Raw genomic sequence first — 16612 nt, forward strand, 5'->3', positions numbered from 1 at the left:
CCAAGCATTTCAAAGAGAACAGGAATAAGCTACTGAACTGAATACAACAAAAGAGTTCAAAAAAAGTGAATTCTCAAAAAAAAAACCAAACCACAACCCAAACAAAAACAACCAACAAACACCCCCCACACTCCCCCATGAGTGGGGAGTGGGAGAAGAGTGGGCTAGCAAAGCAAGTAACTGAGGAACTGTAATGGCAGGAGGTAATGAATGTGAGGTAGGACTTTTTTTTCAAAATTAACATTGTTTATTAATTTTTCTATTCAGGACTCTAGTCACCCACCCAGTAATTTTTAACAATAATTGTTTCTGTGCAACGGTCATGAAAACATTATACATAGGATAAACAGAATCTAGAACACTTAAAAAATAGCTAGCAATAATACAACAAACCTTAAACTGAATAGGAGAGTTCTTGCGGTCGATTATACCACTTGTCCACTAGATGGACTCAGGAAGCTCCTTTCTGCTTAGGCAGAAGGCTCTTGTATTCACTAAAAGAGTTTTACAGAGTTTTGTTAGGGGGTTTTGAGTGTTTACTCACAAATATTAATCTCCAGGTTCCCGGGACTAGCTACAGTTTCCAGATAGTACCCAAACACTTGCAGGGAGTTGGTGTCTTGTCAGCCTTTGAGGCTTCTGATCTTCCCAGGCTCTTGAGAAGGTGCTGGGCAGAAGGCAGATGACCTCTGACCTGATCCTGGTTCCTCTTGGCTCCAGACTTGGCACAGAGGCTTGCAGGTGTAGGCAGGATGTCTTGCAGATTGCAGTCAGGCACAGTGTCATGCTGGCTAAGCAAGCCTGTTGTGTGAAGGCAATTAAGGCCTATTCCTGCTAAACTCAAGACAGGTTTCCAGATATACAGACACAAAGCATAAGGGCTTCTTATTATGCAGCAGGGCTACCTTATAGCTTACCAGGCACAATGCTGCAGAGCATGGCAGAAGCAGGGTGTCCTCACCTGCTCATCTCCTTTCAGCAATACAGCCAGAGTCTAATGGCCCTTTGGCCACAAACCAACCAATCAGAATGGCACTTAGCCAAACTTGAGCATATTATGTGAAGTCAGGGCTTACTTTTATCTTTTTAGGGCAGAACACAAGCAAGTGTATAAACACATGGGGGTACCCTGTAAACAAGTCTGGACAGACAAGGAGGCACATAGGGCTTTTGTTTTCCTTTCCTGCCCTAGCTTCTCCCATCAGCAGAAGGAGGAAGAGCAGAAAAATGTCTGGAGAAGCCAGGACATGTTTAGGCTTATTCTGGCCTTCCACAACAGGAACCTACAAGAATGCCACAGAAGAGGAACCTACAAATTTTGTTCACTAACAGTTCTTAACATGCAGTTTCATAAACCAGGACATTTTGACTTTCCTGTGTCAAGAACATTTTACACTTGAACAGGTGCTCTCTTCTTTGCAGTAGAAAGCAGACAAAGAGATTGTGATTCTCTTACTTTTTAAGAATGGTGACTTAAAAGGAAGAAATCAAAACAAAATTTCTCAACTTCATACTGAAAAACAAAACAGTGAAAAATCTGTGACTGTGAAGAACTGTCCAAGCTGCTATTTCCCTGGCTACAACGAATAGAAAAGTCCACAAAACCAGCTGCAGTTCAAGAAAGAAATTCCTGTTAGTGGGTTACAGCTACCCTCATCCATGAAAGTGGGAAATACGTACTTCAGAGTAACTAGACACCTTTGATAACGCTTATATGTAAGAAATGGGTGGCATTAAGCCAAAACCAGAAAATATAAATGTTGCTGTCCAGGTAACTATTCCAGAATTAAATCTTCCAACCTTTGCTTGAAATGACTTGCAAAACATATGAGAACTGTACTGGCAATATTTCACTGCATGATTAAAGTGGAAAAGACCACTCAGAACACAACATGTGTGAGTAGCTCTATGGTAGGAAGTAAACCCAGGGGATGTCTCCCTTAGATCCTGACTGTCAGCACAAAGGCCAAAAAACATAAGCAATGTTACCAATTGCTATAAGAAAGGAAGGAGAAAGTGCTGACATTCAAGCATAGGTATGAGTTGCTTGTATTTGGCAGTCACAGATGTTAGCAGCTCATTTGACATCTTTCCCTGCCAACAGAGGATTGCTTCCCTTATCTAAAGCTTTGCTTCCATCTAGTCTTAACTCTCTGGAAGAGAATATTTCATAGCCTAAAATTGAGCTCATCACTTTTCTGTTTTTTTTTTTGTTTTGTTTTGTTTGTTTGTGGTTTTCTTGTTTTGGTTTTATTTTGGGGGGGGAGGGGGTTTGGGTTTGTGGTTTTGGGTTGTTTTTATGTATATATTTGTACATTTATCCCACTCTTTATGTTTACTGCTTCATTAAGCAGAGTGACTATGCCTATCTTGCTATGGTAAGCTGCAGTAAGTCTACTTTGCTAAAGTACTTTTGCTATGGTAAGTTACTCATGCTTTCCTTGCTATAAGGAGAGAGGTGTTATTATAAAGTAGGCCTGAATTGAGTGATTTAGATTGAGAAGGAATCAATTTGTGAAACAGTGATAACTAGAATTAGCAGATATTGACCTCTTCCATACCACAAAGGCATGTATCATAACTAGCCTTGAGCTCTGTGGTAAAGGGTTGGACTTGATAATCTATGAGGTCTCTTCCAACCTTGATGATACTGTGATAACTCACACAGAATAGGAGATATCTCAGCACATGATCCTTGAGGTCCCTTCCAACCCAAACCATTCTATGACTATGCGTTCAAGGATGCTGGGTCTGCACAGGTGGACAACATGCAGAATGCAGCACTCCTGCTCAGGAGCTAAAAGCAATAATCATCCATTTATTCACTGTGAATGGAAATCACCTAGACTAACAAAATTCGTTCCAGATAAGGTCTACTTCAGCAAATGAAAACTGGATCAAAGAAAACTCTCTTCTTAAATTTAGAAGTGTTCTAGTAATTAAAAGTATTGCGAGACCAGGGGCTAGTACATGTTCAGTGAGGTTCAAGGCAAATGCTAACTCCTGTCCTGCACACTTGTACCCAGCTTTATTTTTGATTGCTTTTATTATATCATGGATGCTATTTTTATTTATAAGCTGATTTATTTATGTCTAATTAAATGTAAATAGATGAAAGGGAAGACTTACTTTCAGCAGCCTTATTTAATTTATCTGTTGTCATGGGACAAAGGTAATCATGTAAAGTAAGAAGAGCCTGGGGAGAGAAATCTATTTCTGATGGCAATCTTATGTCCCACATGCACTAAACCACCAAATATCCATAATGCAAACCAAATTTCTGTTTCTTTAGAGGTTGCTTTTCCCCACAATTTAAAAACATAAACTTGTCTGTAATTCTTATTTTTTTTACTTCCTGGTATTGTTAGGGAAAATAAATTAATAATGCAAAAGGGAATGTTTCTAGGATTTGATAAAATTGGCATAAAATTTTAGTATGCTTATCTGAAAAGCAAGTTTTAACAAACTGACTACAGTAACTTAAAGACATTTGCTGTGCTACTCATGGTGAGACTTCAGCACTCCATGTCACCTGGAACTTCATATCAGTAAGCACACTGATCACTCTTCGCCTCACCTTCCTATCTGTTTTGAGGCCACTGAGCCTTTGAACCTTTCCATGATTGTATCACTGTGCCATTTTAGTGAACCCTGTCGTGGATGGGGACTCTGACACCTACGCCGATTTTGGTGGAGGGGAGAAATGAATTAATGTGAAAGGATATTTATAAATATGGATATATATATTTATTAACTTCCAATATTTCAACTCTCACCACCCCCAACCACTGAAGTTTAATATTAAATTGTTCTTTACACGGTTATGAAGACATTATGGGAATATATATCTATAGAAACTTATTAATAACTAGCAAACATTGAAACTATTAACAGAGAGAGAGTTTTCCCTGAGGCTTAATGCCACCTGGGGTCTTATACTATAATCTGCTTTCTGCTTTATGGCAGAGGTAACAGAAATTACAGAGACATTCAAGAATTTACTCACAATTCGGATTAATAAGAAACCACCCTCGGGGGCTACGTCACAGCCTATTGCAAGTGTCCAATTCTTCAGGGTCTCTGCCTGTGGACTTTGAGGCTGGAATCCGCCGGCGTCAGGGAAAATGGCAGTCTCTGACCTTGTGTTGCTGATTTCTGCTGGCTGCTCTCTCCAGGGGTACACAGGCAGGATCTCCTGGTGCAGAGGCAGGATTCCGTGCAGACTGAGCACGGGTCTAACACTGACTAAAGGCAGGCATAAAGCTGCAAGAAAGTATGCAGGCAGGCAAGCAAGCAATGTGGTGGAGTTGCAAGCAATGTGGCAGAGCCACAAGTAATGTGGGGAAGGCTGCATGTGAGCCTGTGCACCCCTATTTATTAAATGTGGGATGAGAATTAATGATCTCATTGGCCACTCGAATAACTAATCAGGTTGGCAGTCAGCCAAACCTTGCCATACTAGGCAAAAGGCACTTGCCTGGACTATCCCAAATATGGGGATCACATGGGCTTACACCAGGGAGACACAAGCTGAGCATGTGGGGGCTTACAGAATCAGGTGTCCTGGGCAACTGACTTTATGACCCCGGTCTGTCGTGCCCCTTTGTGCTCATTTCCCCCTGGTGCAGGCAGAGAGACATGTCCAGGCAGAGCAGACATAGATAAGCCTGCTTTCAGGCCTACAGGCCCTCCACAACAAACCCCAAAAGCAAGTAAAAGAAATAAATGGGAAGACTGTTAAGTATTAAGAGGTACAACAAAGTAGGAAAATCTCTCTTGATTCTATACTTACATTTTGATCTCATCATCAAATGATGTGTTTCTAAAGAGATATACTAAAAAAATTAGTTCTTAGCTTCATCCAGCAGTCTTCATTCCCTTGTATCTTTCAAATACCTTTCATAGCTGTTTTAAATCCCCAAATGCTTTGACTGACTTGACCTTTTTATTTTATAATACAGCAACGAGGCTGGAAGATAATTTCCATTTAGATTATATTTTCTTTGTTAAAATATCATAACACTGGATGTACACATTTCATAGTCTCACTTCTGTTCTCTTGAAACACATGATAAAGGCAAATGCACCTCTGCATGAAAGACAGACAGATAGATAGAGAGATAGAGAGATAGATAGATAAATGAATGCATTGAATGAACAGAATTCAATACCATCACCCAGAGGAAAATGTTGAAATAACTTCTACAGTTTGAAAATATGACTGTGGCTGTTGTAGCAGGCCTGGTAGGCTTATACATGTACTGGCTTGCCCAGACATGTTTTTCAGCTCTCCCTCCTTCTGTTTTGGGGAGAAGTAACCAAAGCAACCATGGGAAAGAGGACAAAGAACCTGGAGCCATTAAGTCTAAGGATTCTGGCTTTCCCAGACTTGTTTTGCTCCTGTGGTAAACAAGGTACACATGCTTAGCTTGTGCCTGCCTTGTGCAAGGTCTATGTTGTTCTTAAATTTGAGTAAAGCAAGTCTATGGCTTCTCCTAATATGGTCAAGCTTGGCTGCCATTCTGATTGGCTATTCTGTGTCCTAAGGCCCATTAGTCTCAGGCTATGTTGGTAGAAAGAGATACACAGGTAGACACAATGTGTTCTGCCATTGTATTTGTGACTGTTGCCCGCTGCTATTGTTCTCTGTTCCTGGCGGTATACTGCTTTACTGCCTTATTGCATCTTGCCATGCTATGCTAAGCTATAGGCTAGCTCTGACACAAAGGCAAAACACTGATGCTCTGAATCTGTTTGCATGGAAACTGCCTGCCTTGAGTTTACCAGGAACAGGCTCTAAATGCCTCTGCAAAAATCAGCCTGCATAGCCAGCGCAACATTGTGCTGAGACTACACATCGCAAGACATCCTGCCTACACCTGAAAATCTCCTGCCAAGATGGGTAGTCCTGGAGATACACAGATCATCCACAGATATCAAGATAAGGTCAAAAATTGTCTGCCTCCTTTCCCAGCACTCTGTGAAGCCTGAGAAGAATCAGAAGTCTCAGCGGCTGACAAGACAGTAATAGAATTCCCTGAAAGCATTTGGGTATTGTCTGAAGCTGTAGCTAGCCCCACGAGTGGGGAAATAATATTTTGTGAGTAAATATTTAAAGCCTCTTGTAATTCACCATTGCTTCCTACCATAAGCAGAAATGAGTGCCTTGAGTCCCCCTAGTGGGCAAGTGGTATACTGACCACAAGCGGTGTATTGACCACAAGAACCTTCTCTACCAGTTCAATTAATGGTTATATATTTTTGTAAGTTATTTCTAGATCCAGTTCTTCCTCTGTAGAATGTTTCCATGACCATGCAAATAAACGATTATTATTAAAATTAGTGGTTGGGGGTGGTAAGAGTTCTGAATATCAAAATTAATAAACAACATTAATTTTTGAAAAATATAATCTCACGTTAATTAATTACCCTGCCATAACAGTGGCTATAATCATTAGTATCATCTTGGACTTCACGGAGGAGAGCTCAGCCTCTCCAATAATAATAATTTTCCTGACTCTTATCCTGTATCTGTTTTTTAAATAGACGTTGTTTCCCAAGACAATTAAGAACTGGATATTATGAACCAGCACACAAATTTTGAGCATTAAAATGAACTAGTCTGCAAACACAAAGAGACAGAAGAAAATTACAGAACCTACTTAAACAGTCGGCCTAAGGACAAATGAACTTATTAGATGTCAAAAATCATACTTAGCATTTCCTCTTAACTGCACCTGGGAGGGCAAATGGTGATGGAGCTGCTCTTGTCTGCATAACAATGTTATACAGACTTGTGACAAATTTTTCCATACATTACTTTCCTTCCCCAAGAGATGATTGCCAGAAGTGCAGTCCAAGAAAACTAATATTTTGCTTGATTTCTTTTCCATCACAGTGTTTCTCTTTTTCAAGAAAGCCAGGTAGAAAACAAGACATCAATGGCCACTTTTTCAGAAGAGTATAATGTGTTAACAGTTACTTCTTTAATTTGTATTTATGTTTTTGTGACCTCAAGCAAGTAGATGGATGATAAGGTTCTGTGGTAACAAGTATTGGATAATACTTCACATTGCAGACCAGTTAATAGCCTCATTAAATTTGCGATCGATTTGCTTCCCTCAATATCTTTGTAAAGTATTGATAGTTTTCAGGGAGGGAGATGGGGTTATTACTTGTTTTTTTCCTCAGATGAAGAAAATGAGACTAAGGAGTTGAAATACTTCCAGGCACACTCCAATGAGATCCCCATGTGTTACTAGCATGTCTTAAGTAGAATCAAACTGATTCTAAAAGACAGGGAGTTTTCAGCAGAGCATTTGCTTGGAAACCTTCACTCCAGAAATAATTTTCTCATTTAGCCTAGAACTGCTTTAATCTACGGGTCTGACTGTGCAGGGAGTGTGACTGGAGAAAAATGCTGTTGTTTTCAATTCATTATGACTTTGGATTTTATTTTAATTAATGTCAGGAAAATTTTACATAGACATTACTTCAAGATGCATTTAAAGCAAAGGAAATAAAACATTTCATTTGAATTGTAATGTGAAAGAAATCCTAAACATCTACTGACAACATCTGCCTCAAGAAGCACACCTCTCAAGAGCAGAGGCAAGAGACAAGAAATACGTGCAAACTTTACACATTCACTAACGGCATAGATGCAAGGCTATTTCCTAAAGGAGGGTCTTGTAAGTCATTCTAGCAGGGCTGTAGCAGAGACGAAAAAGACAATGAAGCAGCAGTATTTAATTCCAGATCAAACAGTAGAGCTGGGGAATCATCTGACTCATGTTAAATGTAAGTCAAAGGTGATGAAAAGAAGTTACTCAGTTCACTGTGACTCACACAATCTAAGATTATACTACTTCATTAGCTGTTTTAACAAATGTGAGAGAATTGTATTACAGCATGATCAAAGGTGAAAACAAATGGTTACAGCTCTAAACAGCATAATCACCTTAATAACAGGAAAAGGGAGCTGTAGTAATTACTAGAGAACAAATGGGGTCAGCATTGTCCTTTAATGTGGGTGAGCCAATGGGTGCAACTAGAAAGGCAGCAAGAACCCACAGAGAGTAAGGAAGTAAGCAGATAATCAAAGAGATGGGAGGTTAGTGGGACTTCTTTGCGGAAGTGAGAAAAATCCAGGGCCTGCGACAGAGACAGAAGTGGGAGAAAGACCTGAAGATAGGCATGAGAGTTGCATTAGAAGCTGTAATTTCTTCTTGGAATAAAATGTAAGACCTTCGCAGAAAAAAGGACTGAAGCAGTGAAACGGTTCCTCGTGTCAGGATTGTGAAGTGAAAAGATGACTAAGATTACAGAGACCGCATTCAGTTACATTACAAAACGAAGATGTTTACTTGCAAATACTGTACTTACAATGGTACAAAATATGCCAGGATGGCCTTCACAGTTCAGAAGAAACTTGTAACAAAGTGTTAAAAGAGCAAGTGGGAGTAAACCAAGGAGACAATCAATACCCGAACGAAGGAATGAAGAATTGCCAAGGTGCAGCATGCCTAAAGTTACGGGGGCAACAATAGGCTGAGGCAATAAAAAGAGCGAATGGGAGAAGAAGCCAAACTCAGCTCACATGTCCCCACTGACCATCTGGCAATGTCTGGAAAGGAAGGACACAAATGCAGTCAGAAACGGTGCTTAAGAAAATTAGAGGCATAACGCTTTGGGTCCTGAACAGTCATCACAGGAATTTGCAAGACGAGAGGCTAAGCAGGCTGACAGCGCCAGACTCACAGCAGTGTCAGTAACATGGCCACAAGGAGAGCCTTTCGCCTAGGAAAGCCACAATGACTTCATGCAGCGGCGCTAGAGCAGGCTGAAAGCAACGCCCGAGACCGCCCCAAGACCCAGCACCACGATCGCTACGACGCCAGCCCCGCCCCGCTCTCTCGCCCCTCCCTCTCCACGCCCTCCCCACCACGCCCAGCCGCGTGACCACGCCTCCCTGGCTGGCGCCGGGGCGAGCCCCTCTCTCGCGCGCGCAGCCGTGACCTGCGGCGGGCGGGACGGCGCTCGCGGCCTCTCTCTCGCCGGCCAAGGCGCGGGCGCAGGCGCAGGCGCGTTGAGGGCGGCGGAGGCGCGCGGGATGAGGTGCCGGCTGGCGTGCGCGCGGGAGGCTCGGTGACCGGCGACCTGCGGGCCAGCCCCGCCGCCGCTTCTTCCTCCTCCTCCGCCTCCTCCTCCGCCTCCTCCTCCTCGCCGCCGCAGCTGGCGCTGCTCGTGATGCAGCCATGCGGCGGCGAGGAGGTGGCGGCGGCTGCGGCGGCGGGGGGGGTGCTGCCGCTCCCGGTTGCTGACCCGGCTCTGCCGCCCTCCGGTAGCGGAGGCCTCATGTTGTTCTACGAGCTGGGAGGGGGCGGCGACTGCGAGGCGGAGGCAGGGGAGGAGGCCGAGGCGGCGGGCGGTGAGAGCACGGCTAGCCCGGAGGAGCTAGAGGAGGAGGAGGCGGCGGCAACGGTGGCAACGGCAGCATCTTCGAGCAGTGAGACGACCGCGGCGGGTGGCGGCTGCAAGAGCTGCACGTACCAGGGCTGCAGCGAGACCACCACGCAGGTGGTGAAGCAGCGCAAGCCTTGGATGTGTAAGCGCCACCGCAACAAGATTTACAAGGACAAATACAAACGCAAGAAGAGCGACCAGGCCCTGGGAGGTGGCGGAGCGGCCGCTGCGGGGACTGGCCCGCGGGCCGAGGTGAGACACCGGCGGACAGGAGGTTGTGGTGGGGAGGACAGTGGGGCCTCGGCGGGTGGGGAGGACAATGGGCAGCGCAGCTGCTGTCTAGTCTCCTGGGAGTATGGTCTTCCCGTGGAAAATCGATTTCTGTCAGCTGGAATGTTTTTCTGTCCGGAGGAAACGGGAGAAGAAAGGAGTTCTAGAGCGGGCTCTTCTTCTGCTGCGAGAGCAAGCTGCGTTTCTTTTGTGTTTTCTCATTTTTAAGTCTGGTCAACCTACAACTATTATCAGAAGATTCCATGAAGAAAATTACTGGTAGAAAGGAAGTGTGATGAGTCTAGATCCAAGAGAGATGTCAGTATTTTTGACGGAAGTAGTACTGAAATGCAGTGTTTTAGTGTCATAGGCCATTTGATGTCAGATTAGATTGTATATAAAAATGAGTTGTGTATTTCAGTTGATTGTTGTTTTTCTCATATTCAACCGCAGAAAAATTAAATTTAGACCACTGGTAGTTTATACTTCTCTAAACCTCGGTATTATTTAGAGACAGAAGTACTGTCAGTGGGTGAACTGATGCTGGCAGCTTATTAATTTCGAGGCTCAGACAAGGTAAGACAGTTTGTGGTGATCACTTGTACTTGAGTTGGCACTTAAGATCTTGTGCTTAATTGAACTAGAAAGAGGGAAATAGTTTTACGTTTGAAGGTGGCGGCTAGTTTGTTCTTCAAGGGTTAAGTATAAAATAGTTTTTGCCGGAAGGAAAAAAAAATCTTACCTGGTGTTATACTGAAAGCAACCGTTTTTGTCAGCACAGCCATCTCTGAAGCTGTGTGACTGGAAATGCTCTAACTGCAAATTACTGGCCTTCAAAAACTTTGCTACTGTTCCTTCGTGTGAATGCAATGCTAACGCATATACGTGCCATCACATCAATGAATCCTATTTGGTCTGTCTGTAAAAGCTGCCACGGAGGAGGTGTGTAAGCAAAAGGCACGTGTAGTGATGCTGCTAGGGAATTTTCTTCCAGTTTCTTGCTCTCTCGCAGCTCAGAAGATGTGCCGAGATAGGTGTAGGTTTTCTGATGCATTTTGTAACTCTTAAGTTACAAAGTGTCTTCTCTGTGTACCTTCTTTGATTTTTTTTTTTTTTTTTTTTTTTTTTTTTTTTTTTTTTTTTTTTAGCCCTGGTAAACTCTCGGTATCTTTTACGTTCTGATCTGCTGCAGATCTGCTGCCTAGTTTGAATAATCTCCCTTTTGTTTTCGAATGTAGCTGTTGTTGAACTTAATTTGCCAATTAGTGTTTACATTAGAAGGTAACAGTAAACAGCTAATTCCTGTCCAGTTTGTGACACTTAACTTGGTGTGCTAGCCTCTAAGTTGTTTGCTTTTCTCAGTGAAAAGGCTAGCATGCTTGTTTCAAAGTAGAAAGTTACACACTTTTATTATCTTTATTACCATTCTTTGGATCTTGCCTAGTTACAGTAGCAACTTCTCTTTCAGCTATGAGAAAAGAAATGGCTTAGAGTATTCAAGATCTGGACGAATTCTAGATTTGTACATGGTGTGTCTACACAAATAGATGTGCTATTTTATAAAAGAGAGAAGGTATGAGTGAAGACTTCTGCATTTCATGTAGTGATGGGTTGAAAGTTCTTGATCCTTAAACATGAAGTCCCAGTGATTGCATGTTGGAAGAGAGTGGGCTTGTCCCAGTTTCTGCAAGTTACAGGTTACTTTGAATGTCATGAAATTAAGGCCCGAACTTGCAGGAGAAAGCAGAATATTCTGTGCTAAAGCTAGTCTGCTTTTTTTCAGTGGTATCTGTAAAGGCTTCAGAAAATACTATTGTTTTATGGTGTTGGAGTTTAAAAACAGCATTTGTTGTTGCTCTTGGTCAAACCATTTCAGGTAAATGGAGGTGTCAGTAAGTTGTGATTTCGATACACGCAGGACACAGCATTGCTTCGAAATTTCTCAAACTATGAGCATTTTCTCCAGAGAGGATTGTAGAGCCGTGTTGTTTAGAAGACAGTCTTAATTTATATGGCTAGTGATTGTACTAGGAATAGAATAAACTTGGAAAGAAAAAACATGCATATTTTACTGTCACTTGTTTGTGGCTTTGGCGAATATATAATGGTGTTCCGAAGTATGTTTTATTTTGCTGCTAGAAGTATTATTGTTATTCTTGCCCAATTGTAAGTGTTAGATATCATTCACTTTCACAAACTGGAGATGTTCTGTTGTGGATGTCTTAATTTTGTTCAGAAATCAAACAAATTCAACCCATTAATTAGCTAAAGTAGCCTGGTTGGTTTTGCGATTTAGAAGAGTTACTTGTCCGCTTTGCTTCACCATGACTGATGAAATAGTGGAAGTAATGTGGAAAGAAGAGACCAGTTATTGGATAGATACCCTTCCATGAGACAGACATTCTTTGCTTTTGGGATTCTTTGGGGCAAAAAGGAAAGGTAACATTTTATCTGGCTTTATAGTGTAACTTGACTTTCTAATTTTCTTTTATGCAGGATAGTGTTGAAGGCTCAGTTTCTGTTGCAAAACAGAGAACAGGATCCATTGGAGATCGCCCATCAAGACCTACTCTCTTAGAGCAAGTATTGAATAAGAAGAGGCTGGTAAGTTTTGTTTCCTTAGAGGTTTTGAACTCAGGCAGTGTAACAATGTTTGTCACCCTTGTGAAAGATCAAGATCAGTCTGATGTTCATGCACTACATGTGCATGTTTTCAAATTTGAAGTGTGCTGCAGAGCAGATGTGTCTTGGCCTCTGTGTAAAGGAAACTGGAAGACTAAATTTAACAATCACTGCTACATTAACTGAAGTTGAGTATTTTGGTAGTAATAAGTAGTTACTTCTTTAGGGTAAATAGTGCCCTTGGTGTAACCAAGATGTTTTCAACTTCTTAAACCATCTTTTTTTCTAAAGCTTTAGATAGAATAATGCAAGATAGTCTGATACAAGCTTTAATTACTGCCATGTTTCAAAAGTTGTAGACCCTTCTCTAGTTTAAAACCATTACCCCTTGTCCTATCACTACATGCCCTTCTAAAAACAGTCCCTCCTCAGCCTTCCTGTATGTCCCCTTAAGATATTGAAATGATGCTATGAGATCTCCCCTTCTGTTATCTGAAACTATTTTGCATCTATAACTTTCCATTGCTGGTTTTATAATCTCCTTTTTTCAGTAGCTAATGGGACTGTTTGCCTGTTCTCTCTGTTAGCTAGGCAAAGCAACCTACAGCAATTTAATGTGGCATATTAGTTCTTGTTCGGAAGTATGAAAATATTTAAAGAAATATTGTATTAGTCTTAAGTATACATCTATATAGATTTGTTTTCTTCAGTTCTCAGTAAGAGCACCTATTTGTATCTAAAACTCAGAGGAGTATGTGTAGTTCTTAATTCTTTTCAAGAAAAAAGTAATGAACTGTGGAGCTTATTTTTCATATTATCTGTTGTCCTTCACGCTCCACTTAGTGAATTGTCTCCTTTTCTGGATGCTGCTAGTCAATGTGGCTTTTAATTGAATTTGAAAGATATCTTATTAATAAAACATTTTTTCCTAGAAATATATCATCCAGAAACTCTTTAAATAGATGTTGAGAGCTTTTGCAAAGAGCTGTGTCAAGAGTCTTCAAGAACTAAGATTTCATTGCAGTATTCTGCTGAAGTGAGATTGAGGTTCTTCCAGTTTTTGCTTCTCTCTCTCCTATGACTCTGTTTCTTCATTCAGCATTATTTCTTTTAGAATTTCTTCTTTGTTTTAAGCATATTTACACAACACAAAGCCACAGGGTTCTGTGGTGACTCAGGAAAGATCTCTCATGGCCTGTGTTATTCAAGGGTGTTCCATACCTTATGTTGCAGAATTATTGTTTACACGTATCAAGTCCTTTATGCCAGCTGATAAATTTCTTGCATGGGATTAATCTCTGTGAAGAGAGGCTGCTTTGGCAGCCCACGTGTGTCTAGATGTGCACCTTGCACTGGATAAAGAAGGTAGAGGCAAGGCACTGTGAAGCACCAGATTTTGGATGGAGAGCCCAAAGCATCTTTATGTCATAAGACCTTCGGCAGATAAAAGAACTACTTTTAAAAAACTACTTCCTGACTGCCCAGTTTCAGTGAAGTGACTTGATCATGCATAGTATTAAAAAAAAAAAGTGGTTGTGCATCTGCTCAATTAGTAACTGCTTTCAGTGGCAATTCATTGATCTTACCTATTCAGTGCTGTTATAGGTGTAAGTTAGGTGCAGAATGATTGTTCAATTATAATTTCTGCAGAATTGCCTTTAATAGAAAAAAAATTAAACCCAGCCTTGAAAGTTGCTGATGCTTTTGAATGTAAATCTGGATTACAGAGGTGGTGTCTGTGTTTGCTTGCATCAGTGGGGTGACCATGCATAATGATCAAGCAGCCTAGTTTTCCTGTATTAATTTTTGGAAGGATCCATTCCCAACCTGATTTGCTGTTTGACCTTACTAATATGTCCATCAAGGAAGGAGATTGAGTATCCAGAGCTGGATCACAGACTGCACCAGTTCAGGCCAGGAGCCAGAAGCAAATGATTTTAGATATTTCTGTCTTTTGTGACAGAAAGTGGAAGGTTTTTGTTTTGTTGTGGTTTTTTTTTTAACTCATTCCTTGTGGCTGGACTACTGTTTAGAAATGTTGGGAAATTACTAAACACTCATGAAAGACAGAATCATAGAGTTTGAGGTGTAAGTGGCTGATAAGGACGACTGAGTTAAACCCCCTCCTCCTTGCAGGACTATGTGAAATTAAACCATGTGACTAAGAGCATCATCCAGATGCTTGAACTATGACAGGCACATAAACTTTGCTGTAGAACTAAAATATTTTATTTATTACAGTATTGTTGAGCAATCTGTAATAGAAAATGTAGAAGTTGGTTCAGAACTGATGCACAGTTGATGCACATATTTTCAATATGTTGGTAGATTGCCATCTTTGTTTTTCTGTGGTACTGTATATTTACATTCTGAATCTGCTTTCAGGATGTGTATTAATGCTGCCTCTGGTTATCTGCTGATGTCCTCAAACAGTCTGTAGATACTTTTTTGTGAGCATATTCTGTAATTCTTCAGCATTTAATTGAACCCTCAGTTACTCAGGTGTACTGGTTTTGGCCGGGACACAGTTAATTCACTTTATAGTAACATGTCTTGGGTTTGTGATGAAAACACATGTTGATTACTGAACATTGCGTCATCCTGTTGAGCAGGGAATGAATAGAAGGCTGATGTGATGCTTAGTTGCCTACTGGGGTTACCCTGCACAAAGTGATCAAATAGAAAAATATTATAAATACAACGCTATGGTAGCTATTTAATATATGTGAGTTCTTTAAAGTCCACTTTCTCTTTCTTGCAGTCCCTACTCAGAAGTCCAGAAGTAGTGCAGTTTCTACAGAAACAACAGCAACTGTTAAGTCAGCAGGCTCTGGAACAAAGGCAGCAACAGTTTCAAGGAGCACCTGGGTGATGGGAACAGATCAGTAACCAGCAGATGTGTCTGGTGCTAAAGGAGGAATAGCATGTGTCTTTTGTATAAATACAGTCTCTGCATTTAAAGGAGATCTAAAGTTGCTGCTGTTAGGTATTTTACTTGTAACTTGTTTGCACTTTTGAGGTTTTGAGCTGCTTGGGTGTCTGCAAACTTGTGAGCAAATCTGGAGGAGTCTATTTTTTGATTCTTTCTAAAACTTCATTTTAATGTTTAATTTTTTGATAGAAATTTGTTTATATTAGCAATGTTGAGCTGTACACCCTTTTCCTACCAAAGTCTTCCACTAAATTAACAATTTTCTATGTAAGGATTTACTGTTAAACACGTCGGTCTTTGATGACAATCATTGAAGGAAGTGAGTTACTTTCTATGGAAGTTGTGAAATGAAGTCCTGAATTTGAGCCAGGTCACTGGGACGAACTAACAGCAATTGCTCAGGGATATGGGAAACTGATGTCCAGTAGAATCTTGCACTAAAGACAAAGACATCGTGCCATCAAGAAGTTGATCCAGTGGCTCAGAAAAGTGTGAATCAGGTGGTCCTTCTATATATTCGTTATCTACACACTGAGTAGATTTTAAATGCTTCATTGTCTGTGAAAAGCATGTAAAAGAATTTATTTGAAAGTTCCAAAAGAAGTAAATGGGCAAAAAAAGCTTTAAAGAATTAGGTGGAACATATGCAACTGAGAGTTGGACCTTGTTTTGTGGAGTTATTTTTAAGAACCAGCCTCTTACACACAAAATACAACTTAATTACAGATGACAATATCACTCATTTTAAGTGACTAAATTAAATTGTAAAGCTTTTTACTCGTGATACCAAATGCGTCCAAAAAGTAAAATGTTGATTGTGCTTTTCTTTTTCCTTTGTGTAGTTGTCATATTAAAAAAAAATTAGTTAAAATTCTACTTCCAAGGCAACTGGTACTTAACTGGCTCTAGTGCTAGACTTCTCAGGTTTTCAGCCAGTGCAGATTAACTTGCAATTGACTGGGTGAAGAATCCAAACAATATATTGTGTTGAATCCCACACTGTGTTTATAAAACAAAGTTTTGTATTAAACCATGTTTCCAAACGGAGGTTATCTGCATGGTGTCAGCGCTTACTAAAGTACTGCTTTGATAGTGCAGCAGTTTGATCTACTAAATAACATTTCTTCAGAAATATTTGTTAGTCTTATGAATTTTTACAAGCTGTGCTTTGTGTATGTATGTAACTTGTTCAGTAGGGATTTATTGTATGTAGCATTGTGCAAGCTGTTGTTTGAACAAGAAATGGAAAAAAAACCCTTTGTATCAGCAGTCTGGACCAATAAGCAATTGAATAAAATATTTGTTTTTCTTTTAAAGACAAAA

General features: G+C 40.7%; 1 protein-coding gene across 1 annotated transcript; it reads left to right on the top strand.

Annotated features, from left to right (window-relative positions):
- Positions 1 to 8196: 8196 nt before the first annotated feature.
- RFXAP (regulatory factor X associated protein) lies at positions 8197 to 16612 on the top strand. Its single transcript, XM_064167954.1, has 4 exons — positions 8197 to 8240; positions 9012 to 9717; positions 12232 to 12339; positions 15119 to 16612. The coding sequence occupies exons 1-4, from the start codon at positions 8197 to 8199 to the stop codon at positions 15227 to 15229; spliced, it is 969 nt and encodes a 322-aa protein (XP_064024024.1). The 3' UTR covers positions 15230 to 16612.

This window comes from Pogoniulus pusillus, chromosome 3, assembly GCF_015220805.1.
Source record: "Pogoniulus pusillus isolate bPogPus1 chromosome 3, bPogPus1.pri, whole genome shotgun sequence".
Taxonomy (NCBI): Eukaryota; Metazoa; Chordata; class Aves; order Piciformes; family Lybiidae; genus Pogoniulus; species Pogoniulus pusillus.